Here is a 12,262-nt window from a genome sequence, read left to right on the forward strand (position 1 = left end):
ATAATTATTCTGCCCAGGTTGAGAGCTCTTTCAATGAGTTTATTCACTTCAGCAGAGAGTGTGGGGTCATCTATAATGTCCTCCTTGGCTGAATTTCTCCCTGTATTTGATGGTGATTCTAATTTACCACAAATAGGTATTTTCTTACATTTATTTGGTTTTTGGCTGGAGTTTTATTTCCACAATGGAACTGCAATAAAACACACACACACACACACACACACACAATACTCAAGCAGCTGTTTTATAAAGGTTTTATTGTATGACTGTATTTCTGTTGAAGAGCCGAACTGCGTAAAAAACAACCTTAATGTAGACATACATTCCTTTGAAATTTACTACTTTGTGCTGGAGGGAAAAAAACCCATACATTCATTTTATATTTTTTGGTTTTAGTACCGAAGCACCTCAGCTTCTTAAGTCAGCAAAGAAAACCTGATAAACCTTGTCAAAAAGCAAGGTTTTTTTGAGGCAAAACATGCTTTAATTGATTTTTTAAAAACTAGATATTTAAAAAACTAGATATTTAACAAATATGTTTCACTGTCTTTATTTTTTATTTCCTACAAGAATATAGCAGCACGCCAAAACAGCATGACATCAACGAACAATATAGGCTACAGCCCTTCAAAACTGCCATCTTTTTTTGCCATAAAACATTTCTTGAGTTTTTCTTTTAAGAGATTTATTTGTTTTCTTGTTCCTTTGTTGTTCAGAAGCACCTGGGCAGTTTTATAGAATGAAGAAAAAAAAATCAAACTGGAGGAAAATATTTTTAAAATATAAAATAAAAAATAAATGGCATAAAAGTGATAGTTTTGAAGAGGATTGTCTTTTTCCAACATGTTTAGGTCACATAGAAATTGCCAGGAAAAAATAGAAACAACAAACGTTATTTGGTGGAAAAGTGGTTAAATTTTTATGGAGATGTACCGCTTGAGTGGGTATTTTACCATAATGTACTGGAATGCTTTTGTGCAACCCCAGCAAGTATAAAATATTGTCATTGTAAAGAAACTAATTATTTTGGATATTCCTGACATGCTTAAAGGAATGAATGGGTTTTTTTCTTGCACAAAATCTGTTATCGACATTGCAAAATTCTCCTTCCTTGACAGAAAACAACTGATGTGGAATACCAGGTGTCATAGAACTGTGGAAAAATAAGAGACGGGGAATTGACGGGATCTGTTCTTCCCTAGAAAAGTGTCAAAATGGGCCTTCAAGGCCTCTTCCGCACATGTGGAATACTGCACTTTCAATCCACTTTCAATGCACTTTGCAGCTGGATTTTACTGTGCAGAATAGCAAAATCCATTTGCAAGCCATTGTGAAAGCGGATTGAAAGTACATTATTCTGCCAGTGCGGAAGGGGCCTCAGATACCTTGCTCAGAACCACAGCATCCAGTCAGTGTAGCTCAATTGGCAATTGGATTTCTGTTCATCTGATTTCTGTGACTGGCAGGCAGAACAGAAGGGGGAAATATCACAAAACACCCTGTCATTTTGCAAAAGGAAGGGGAAGGGAAGAGGTTGAATTCTGCAGAAAATTGCAGCCAACAAAACGGAGGGGTTTCTTTCCACTGATTCCCCCCATCCTCAATGATGAACCTCCAACCCCTTCTTCCCTCGGCTCCAGAGGGAGGAGTCCCTCGTCCCCCAAGAATAACTTTTCAGCATAGAGTTTTAGGGTGCAGAGGCAGTAAGGAGGTGAGGAAACCACCTTGATGTGTGTGTTTCCCCCCGCTACCGACAGAAATCCCTTCCGCCAGGTGAACTTTTCTCCTGGATCCAGGCCTCTGGTTCCAATTTTATTTTGGGGACTTTCACATTTCCTTTCCTTTCAGGGAAATCAGGAAGGAGAAGGGAGAAGCCAATTTCTGCACTGAAAATAGACAATGTGAAATTTGCCTATATTTGGTTTGTATTCCACTTGCGGAGGTTCAGCAAGGCTGTACGTGGTGGAGGGTTATGCACTCACAGAAAACACGACTGTGTGGGTTTTGCATCCAGTATGGCTTTGGGGAAACCATGTACTGATTTCTCCCTTGCTTTGTTGTGGGAAAGGGGAGGGGGTATAGATGCTATCTCTTCTGCTCAGGCAGTGATGATCCTGGTTTTCAGAGCTTAGTTTCTGACGCTCCGCCGAGTTGAGCTGGTTGTCACGCTGTATGACTTTGTAGCGCCAGAACCGCCACCGGTAGAAAAGCCGAGGCCTCCGCTGCCCATTCCACTTCCCAAACTGAATCCTCCTCCATAGCCAAAGCCACCAGCACTACTATGGCCACCAGCACTAGTATTGACCACAGCTGCAGTAGAAAAGAAAGATGTGTTATTTGTTTATGCCTTTCGTCCTGGTTCCAGGTTCTTACAATAACAGTTGAAAACATCCCCCCACAAAACCAAAGACAACATAGCAAGACCAAAATCCTTTCTTGCCTCAACAGATGCATGTCAGTTACACCCTCTCAGAAGGAAAACAGGATGACTTCTGGGCTGGATGAAGAAAGGGAGGAGGAGGAGGAGGAGGAGGCGGAGGAGGAGGAGGAGGAGGAGGAGGAGGAGGAGAAATTTGGATTTATACCTCCCTTTTCTCTCCTGTAAGGAGCCTCAAAGCAGTTTACAAATTCCTTTTCCCTTCTTCTTTCCACAACAGACACCTTATGAGGTAGGTGGGGCTGAGAGTGTTCTGAGAGAACTGTGACTGGCCCAAGGTTCCCAGCAGACTTTATGTGCAGGAGCTGGGAAACAAATCCAGTTCATCAGATAAGAGTCTGCCACTCATGTGAAGGAGTAGGGGAATCAAACCCGGTTCTCCAGATTAGAACCCACCACTCATGTTAACTGTGACATAGAGATACTGTAACATTTGGGCAAAAACTCTATGGTAGAAGCAGTGATAAGTGCCAGAAGTGCATTAATGCATTGCCAGCTACAGAGGCCTAGGCCTCAGTTTGCTGTTGGTAAATCCCCCTGCTAGCTGGCTTAACAGCTCTGGATAGAGAAGCCCCAAAGCAGGGCATCTGTTACCCCTGGAGGGGATCTGGCAAACCTAACTCCCTAATCGTGAAACAAGATACCTGTCTCACAGCTGGAGAACTCCCTTCTGTTTGCCTACAAATGTTCAAGACTTCACCCTTTATAGAAGAGTTCTAGATATTTCCCTGGGACCTCAGGTGAGAATTTGGACTTGCAGCGGTTGAGAAGGGGAGCGAAATCCATCTATCTGAAGAAACTATTCTGGCAACTGCTGGGAGGTGGGGAGATGGGAGCTTACCGGGGGCACAATCGTCATTCCTATCTGATGATGCAACCTCTGGCATGGCCCAGAAGAAACAGGTTCACGCCAGAGTGATGCTCTAGCATCCAATCAAAACCTCAGGTTTTTGGCCAAGTCCAACTCAGCACAACATCGTCTCTTCTGGGTCGAGCTGAGTCACTGGACAAGGATGACTATCCTCCCCCTGCCAGTTTGGTCAACCAGATTCTGCCTGCTGATCAGGTGAGCATCAGTGGGTAAGAGCTGCAATCACCTGGAGGTCTCTCACCGTAATTGGGCAGATGTAAACCCTACCAGAAGAACTCCAGTGGATCCAAACCGTGGTGCAGCAAAATGCACTTCCAGCTCAGTCTGGAGAACAGAATAGCTCCTGGGAATGTAACAGCTGGCCTTCCAGGTGATATGTAAATTATCATGCCATGTATCTCAGCATGCACTGTGTACCTCATTGGTGCACAGGCAGCCCTTTGCTACAGAGCATGTTCCTCTGGCACTAAGTGTTTGCACTCACTATCTAAAGACAGTGCCTTTTACATGAACAGAACATGCACGCCCTAGCAGGGGTGTCCAACTCTGGTGCCCCAGCTGTTCATGGACTACAATTCCCATCAGTCCCTGCCAGCATGGCCAATTGAAAGACAGCCTCTGTCAATTAGCTGCAATGGAAAATGGAGGATTCAATAAATAATAAGCAAACTCACAGATGTTCACGGAGCCAACTCCATCACCAGACAGCCTGCCAAGAAAAGAAGAAAGGGAATGAGTTTTCATTTCTCTAATGGCGCCCGCAGGATTTCAGCTTGTGGTGACAAAGGAGCAGCACAAAAGCCATTGTTCTCAATATGAAATATTAAGAAGCAACAGCAGTGGGTCCCTGAACTCTGCATAAGCAATGCACTTGTTTCTGCCCTATAGGGGGAACATAACTGCCAAGCCGGATCAGGACCAAGGTCCTCAGTCCAGTCGGCCACAACTGTGAACAGAAGGAAACTTCAAAAACAATGGATCAGGTTTTTCCCGGGGATTTCTCTCATTTCGTTGTTTTATTGTTCCCTAATTTGAATGTATTTCTTAATTCCATTTATATCTCGCAAATCCCCCACAGTTCTCTGGGCAGCTCACCATAAAAGCATACAAACAATCAATAAAATAAATTCCATAAATAGTATAAAAATAGACGTTTAAAACATTATAAATAGCATAAGCTTAAAAAGAGGTTACAAACAGATGGCATAAAAAGAAACCCACGTGGGGACATAAGGCGGATGCCACACCATATCCAGACAAGGACCAGACACGATCTTGGAAGGAGGGATGCCCGGCTGGCCCAGCAGAAAAGGCCTGGTGGAACTACTCTGTTTTACAGACCCTGCATAACCGAGACAGGCTCTGCAGGGCCCGGATGTCACCAGGTAGTGAATTCCACCAGGCTGGGGCCAGAGCCATGAAAGGCCTGGCCCGTGTCGTAGCCAGCCAAACATCCCTGGGGCCAGGGACCACCAACAAGTTCCCCTCTGCAGACTGGAGTGGTCTTTGAGGGCAATATGGGGCGAGGCGGTCCCGCAGATATGCACTGTCTTCTGCTCTCCTTTAATTCTAGTTTAAGAATTTCCATAATTAATGCAAGTATTAAAGCATGTGCTGTTCATTAAGCTTTTAGTTCCCTTTGTTCACATACGGTTTTTCCTTTTTTTAAAAAAAAAAAGATTATTTTAAAAAATTAAAATATATTGTTTAAAACATTTTAAAAGATTATTTAATTTTTTTAAAAAAATTGCAAAAATATTTTTAAAAATAATTTAATAACTAAATAAATGCAGGACAAAAGGAAGTAAAAGGTAAAAAGTAAGCAAATGTACCAATAATAGTCCTCACAATTGAAAAAATAATTTTAATAAATGCACATATTGACTTATAAATTCAGATATAATCTATATCAGAATTAAGTATTAAGTGGATCTTCATTTATAGTTTTGTAATCTTTATAATCTTATTAATAAAGATAAACTAACATTAGCTGGTCTACTGGATATAAACAACCTTAGTCATTAATCATTTAAGCATTCTAATTAATTTTAGCTGCATTCTCATTGTATATATTAAGAAAAGAAATTAATAAACATCTGGTCCTGCTCACTCATCCTGGGCTGAAGGGGAGGAAGGAAAGGGTCATTAGAATTACGATGCCCCGATGGCCCCCAGTAAGGGCACAGTATCCCCTTCTCCTTCAACAGTGGTCAGAGGTAGGGGTTGGGATGTTCTCTGCTCCCTACCCTACAAGATGCAGCTGATGGAGCCACAAGGCTAAACCTGATTATACCTGCAGTAACAAAACTTTCTTACTTACACTACTGTCAGTGGAGGATTGCGTACAACGGCTAAGCGCAGAGTGTAAATACAGATGGTGATTGCAGTTACTCACCGGCTCTCCTCCCCTTCCAGCAGCTTCCTGTAGGTGGCAATCTCAATATCCAGGGCCAGCTTGACATTCATCAGCTCCTGGTATTCCCTCAGCTGACGGGCCATGTCACCCTTGGCTTTGTTGAGGGCAGCTTCCAACTCCTCCACCTTTGCCCGGGCATCTCTGACAGCCATCTCCCCACGTTCCTCTGCTTCAGTAATGGCTGCTTCTAGCTTGGCACGCTAGAAAGACAAAAGCACAAGATTGTTCAGATGACCCTTCAGAATCCCTGCATCAAGAAAATGAGTCAAGGAGAGACCGCTTCATCCATCATGTCTAGTAGCCATTGATTGAATTCTTCATTGTGTTCCACCTACACTGCTCATACACTCATCCAGATAGCCCAGGCTAGCACACTCTGGTCGACTTCCCACTGAAAATCAGACGTGGATTAATCCAAGTTTCGAAATAAACGGCAACTTTTAATTGCGGTTTCATTGTCCTCACTGCGCCATGTTCAATTGAAGACATCTGGACCTGTCTTGGATTCCAGAAATATGACAATCCCCACCACCATGCAATCGGCTTGCCAGGACTGTCCTGATTGGTTGTTGTGCTGTTTTGGGGTGGGAACTTCTCTTCACGTCATCACATGAAGATGTGAGACCGTGAGCAAGGCACCCCCTCTGTGTTTAAATGTTATGATGTTATAACAATATAACGATACAGAAGAGTGTCTCCTTGCTCTCATTCCCTCGGTCAAACATTAGATCGAAACGAAACCATAACAAAGCAAAAACAAAGAAATAACTGCGCGCGCATCGCGCACAAACTGCCATGCTCTGATTGGCTGGCATTTGCGTCACTGTGAATGGCAGGAAATTGAACTGCATCAGGCCCCCGAACCTCCCCACTGATGTGGATTGGTAATGTGTTTTCCCAAAAAGTTGCACAAGCAACCAGGTACTGGGGAAACACAGGATAAGGGGGAGGAGGAGCGACAGAGCTGGGATTGATCTGTGTTCTGCTTTTCGGCAGTGGGGAGATCGGGAGGAAACTGGGATATTTTGGGTGACTATCCCAGGATTAATCACCAGTGGGGAAATCACCTCTCATCAGATCTTGGAAGTGAAGCAGCTCTGGTTAGTATTTGGATGGACTACTACCAGTACCAGCTTTGCTACCCGGTACGATCCTACAGAATCATCTTAAGTTGGCTGCAACTTGATGGGAACATAAATGTTGTACATGCTTATTGAAGGAAGCTCCTTTTAGAGGACCAATATGGCTACCCATTTGCCTAGATGTCAATGCCTTGTCTAGAATTCCCCAACGTGGTACCTCTGTTCACCTACCACCACTTTTTCTGGTGCCCACCAAGTGCTTTTAAAAAGTAGGTGGAGCCAGTTGGAGCTTTGGTCCAGCAAGACTTCTGATTGGCCATCAAAAATGTGAAAGGCTGTGCAGATTTGTTAAAATGTTGCTTTGGCAGCAGCTGCCACCACAGCACAAAGATCTTCCCATCATTTTATGGTTGCGTCCGCTTCCTTGCGTGTGACTGCGCCCACCCTGTATCAGAATTCCAAAGGCACCCAAAGGCTGAAAAAAGGTTGGGGATGGACGGCCTAGCCTATTTTCCCTTGCTCCTATTATCACAGTGTTATCAGCCACTTGCTCTCCTATAGTGCAATGTAAACACGTGCAATGCAAACCCTATAGAGGAAGGGCGTAGCATCAAACATCAGTGGCAAAGCTCCCATTCAATATTCAGAGGTGGGTTTCCCTGGATCACACTGTTTGCTTAGGGATGTTTGCCTTCGCCACCCTGCCCTAAAGCCAAACGAACACGACGGGGAGTGATTCACAATAGCATATCTCTCTTTGCTTTTGTGCGGGCTCCGGTTATTCATCATGCTATATCCACCCCTTGAGGGCACCATCAGCAGAATTAGTCTTTGCACAGCTACAGCCAGCAAATCGTCAGGGCTCACCAGAAGGCAGAGCGCTCTGGCACGAATCATCGCAGAGCCAAAGTTGTAGTTCATTAGATGCTGCAGTAAAATGCCCCGTGGGCTGAACTCACAAGTCAGAACATTCTTATAGGGTTGGTCAATACTAAAAAAAATAGGTAAAATTCGGATTTGGGTATTTTGAGGCATAAAATGATTTGTATGCCCAAATCCAAATCATAGCCGATTCGGATATGCCCGAAAATTCGGGTAAATCCGAAAAATTCGGGTCCGTTTTATTATTTTTTTAATGTTTGATGTTTTTACACGTTTTGGCCTGCAGGGGGTGCAGTTTTAAAGCTAGCAGCACTAAACTTTCAGGATTTCATCCAGAGACTGTCCTGATGATTCTCCCCAAGTTTGGTGAAGTTTGGTTCAGGGGGGGCAAAGTTATTGACCCTCAAAAGGGGTGCCCCATCCCCCATTGTTTCCAATGGAAGCTAACAGGAGATGGGGGCTACATTTTCGAGCATCTCGCAACTTTGGACCCCTGAACAAAGCTGCACGCAAACTTAGTGAACATCATATGGGAAAAGCAGTCACCTGATGACCTCACTCTAAATTAATTTATCGGTGCCGATACATCTCGAAATACGTCCCCTGCAGGCACCCCCAGAAATTTGCCCAAGATTCTTCGTTCTGCAGTGACTTAGCTGTATTTCTGTCAATGGGGAATTTCTGGTAGAGGGCTGTGAGGTGCACATTTCTGAAGGAATTGTCACAAAACTTTCAGGGTATCTTCAGGAGAGTCTCTGGATGACACCATCCAGGTTTGGGGAACTTTGCTTCAGGGGGTTTAATTCTATGGGACCCAAAAAGGGTAGGGCCCATCTCCCACTGCCCCTTTGGCCCCCCTAAACCAAACTGCACCAAACTTGGGGGGTATCATCAGGACAGTCTCCTCACGGCCAGGACTGTCTACTCTGTCTGCAGCAGCTCTCTACAATCTCAGGCAAAATTCTTTCATATCTCCTGCTAGCCGATCCTTTTAACTGGAGATGCCTGGAATTGAACTTGGGGCCTTTTGCAGCAAAGTGGATGCTCCACCATCGAGCCACTGTCCTGTCCCCAGCAGGTAGAGATGGCAATTGACTGACAGAACAGATGAACTATCTCCATGCTCTCATTCTACTTACCAGGGGTAGGGAACCTGCGGCTCTCCAGATGTTCAGGAACTACAATTCCCATCAGCCCCTACCAGCATGGCCAATTGGCCATGCTGACAGAGGCTGATGGGAATTGTAGTTCCTGAACATCTGGAGAGCCGCAGGTTCCCTACCCCTGCTACTTACTAATGAGGCTTTGATAAAAATAGAAACCCAGGCCTCACTGCTATGGAATTCATTGCCAAGTAGTGTGGTGGACTGGACACTAGCATAAGGGTTTTTTTTAAAAAAAATGAAATACATGATGTATCAGGTTTGGTCCAGGCAATAGTTCTCCATCTTCAGGTGGGGACAAGCTGATGGGGAAGTCAAGGGGAGGGGGGGTTAGGTGCAGGGTGTAGAAGAGGGAAGAAGGGGGGAAGTTTTTGTACACCCTGCAGTCAGAAAAATTTGTATTTTAAAAACCTATTTTGTTTTTATAGTAAGTTCCTCGACTATAATATTTTAGGGGAGGGAACAGTATAGAAGGAAATAGTGGGGAAAAAAAATTAGAAGTTATAACTGATAAGGATAATGTATTCTAATGTTTCAGTCCTGATTTACTGTATACCTCGCCTTTTGAACAAGAGAGGGACCTTTGATAGTCTTTTCTATACTTTTTTTTCTTTTGTTTTATTATGGTTTTTTTGGGGGGGGGATATTTGATAATGTTTAACTCCTCTTCTATTTTCAATATCATGTAACCTATGCTATATATGATTGTTTTATATAATGGTGAAAATCAATAAAAATATATTTTTTAAAAAGTTCTCCATCTTCAGGGATGGAATTTCTAAGTTCTGAGACAATAGCTCAGTTCAGGGTCTGCAACCTGTAGCTCTCCAGATGTTCATGGACTACAAATCCCATCAGCCTGTGGCTATTGTCGAATTGTAGTCCAAGAACATCTGGAGAAACTTCAGATTCTGAGTCGAACAATGCAAAACCATGGCTGATTTTGGTATGGTTCAATTGTTCAAGGTGTGGTTAGAGTAGTGACCATATTTGACATGTGCTGATTTCACTGTCTTTACTCTTAGGCATTTATTTAGCTAGCGGATTATGTGAGGCACCTAGGAACAAGCCAGGGTTAAGGATTAGGATGTCTACTTGCACATACATCACACAAAACCATAGTTACTTTTAACCATTATTAATACATAGTTAACCAAGGGTTAGTTCCTGGCTTCAATTAGGGTTTCAGATCTTGGGTTGACATACTTCTTCCAGCTATCATGTTTAATGAAGGAGCTTGCATCCAGACATGAACTCCATTTGTAGATAGTATAACTGAACAATGGTTTTACTTTTTATCTGATCTAAGCCTAATATCTCTTGTTATCTAAACCTGGTGTAATAACAGAGGAATTTCTACCATGTTTTGCTTGGTTGGACATTTTTTAAATCCTGGCTAAGGGATCTAACCCAAGAAGGCATTTGTTATTATTACATCCATAATTCCCAAAGAGATGGACACACCATTCCTGATTCTTTGGCCCTTTCCATTAGGATTTTTCAAAGAGGATTCATGAAGGGGCTACCAGATTCTATTCTTGAAAATCCAGATGGTAGAAAAACTCTGATGTGTGTAACACTAGACACAGCGTGTAACAGACTTCCCCTGTGATACACCTGTGAAGATGCCAATACAGATGCAGAAATGTTAGGAACAAGATCCACCAGACCCACTTGGGCACACAGTCGAGGAAAAGCCCACCACAACCGTCTGATGTGTGTGTGTGATTGATTTTTCCTTCCCTGTCTATTCTTCACACCTCATCAGTATTATACCACTGTAACTGTGGTGTCTTCTACCAAAGTTTTCTAAGAATTCCACTGTGGGGAGGCTGTTATGCGCTCTTTAATTAAAGAAGATTCTTTGGTTACCTTTCACAGATATATAGCTCTTGGTTGTGTGATTTTTAAAACTACTTTGAGTTTGTAGCAGGAATATAATTCCATGGAAATCATTACAGAAGCATTTGCATAGAGCAGTGTTTCCCAACCTTTTCGACGTCACGGTACCCTTGAACTCGCTCTTCATATCTCAGGGTACCCTTGAGGTTCGTTTGATTTTTTTTTTGCATTTTTTAGTTTTTTCCCTGTTTTTGGCCTGTAGGTGGGGGGAGTGGCAAGCAGGGGGAGAGGAAGGGGAGGGAAAGCAGCGTTGACAGCCACGTTGTTTGTTTGCCTAAATTCGGCATGGATTGGGGGTTAGATTTAAAGGGAGCTCTCCGTATTTAGGCAAATAAAACAATGCTGTTTTTCAGTGTTGTTTAAAGGGAGCTCATGAGGCTCCCCCCTTCAAAATCCATTTGATTCGGGTGGGAGGGGGGAAGTAGCATTGTCATGGTACCCCTGGGACACGCTCATGGCACCCCAGGGTTCCACAGAACCCTGGTTGGGAATCACTGGCGTAGAGGAAAACATCGAGGTCTTGCTCAAATGCAACAATCGGACCTTCAGATGTCAAAATCTTTGAATGAGTCACAGAGAGCCATCTCAATGAACCACTGGTGCCCTTAAGTCTGGTACATCCCACATCAAATTGGGGATGTGATTTCAGTGGGGTGGAACGTTTTTTAAACTTATACATATTTTTTAACTTTTTCCAGCCATGTTCACAATCACTGCTCCCCTTGAATGCTGCTGATTTGATGCCATTTTCCCCTTCCCTGACGGCCGCTGTGTTTTCCCTTGTCACAGGGATAATCCCACCCAATCAGGGATTACACAGTGAATATGATGATAACATCATAACACTGTGCAACGAACCAGATTTAGCTAGTGGGTGAAACCACTGAGGTCAAGAGAGGGCAAAGTAAATAGAAGTAAAGATTTTAAAACTTTTTTGGGGGGCTTTTCCCCACTTCAAAAGTGAAAGTGGAATACATAATAGTAACTTACTATTATGTATTTTAATTTTTGTAAATCCAATAAATAATTTTTTTAAAAAAAAGTGAAAGTGGAGGGCCCTGCTTAGTATTTAGGTCGCGGGGTTTTCAAAAAAAATTAATACTTCGACCAGGATCTGGAAATGGCAGTGCTTCTGAGGGTGGGAGGCGGCAGAATGCGAGTTATTTCGCGTTGTCACTTCTGGTGTGATAGAAGTGCTGCAGGACCCCGGGGTATTTGCTGTGAGGAGCGTGCATCTAATGGTGGGTGGGGAATCGATCTTTGTCAAAGAGTGCTAGAAAAGATACCGGAAGAAGTAATAGTTTTTTGGCGTTACTGCAAATGATCATATATTTTTGTCTCAGCTTTAGATAGGAGGCCAATTTTGGCTCTTAAGGGCAAGGGGGAGAGAGTTATATTCATAAACAGGGGCAGTGAATTAGCTTAACCGGTGGCAACCCCTTGGTGGATCTGATCCGTGCATGCAAAGAAGCTTCCGATTGGCAGATTTGACGGAAATCGTGACTCATT

The 12,262-nt window shown here is 43.3% G+C and overlaps 1 protein-coding gene across 1 annotated transcript in view; it reads right to left on the bottom strand.

Annotated features, from left to right (window-relative positions):
- Nucleotides 1-240: 240 nt before the first annotated feature.
- LOC125429141 (keratin, type II cytoskeletal cochleal-like) overlaps nt 241-12,262 on the bottom strand; it is a 30,237-nt gene continuing 18,215 nt past the window's right edge. Inside the window, exons 5-7 of the mRNA XM_048489969.1 lie at nt 5,704-5,924; nt 3,983-4,017; nt 241-2,310 (exon numbers count right to left, since the gene is read on the bottom strand). Of these exons, the coding sequence (XP_048345926.1) occupies nt 2,129-2,310; nt 3,983-4,017; nt 5,704-5,924 (438 nt within the window). The 3' untranslated portion in view covers nt 241-2,128. The remainder of the gene's footprint in view (nt 2,311-3,982; nt 4,018-5,703; nt 5,925-12,262) is intronic.

The sequence above is a fragment of the Sphaerodactylus townsendi genome, linkage group LG03 (genome assembly GCF_021028975.2).
Source record: "Sphaerodactylus townsendi isolate TG3544 linkage group LG03, MPM_Stown_v2.3, whole genome shotgun sequence".
NCBI lineage: Eukaryota > Metazoa > Chordata > Lepidosauria > Squamata > Sphaerodactylidae > Sphaerodactylus > Sphaerodactylus townsendi.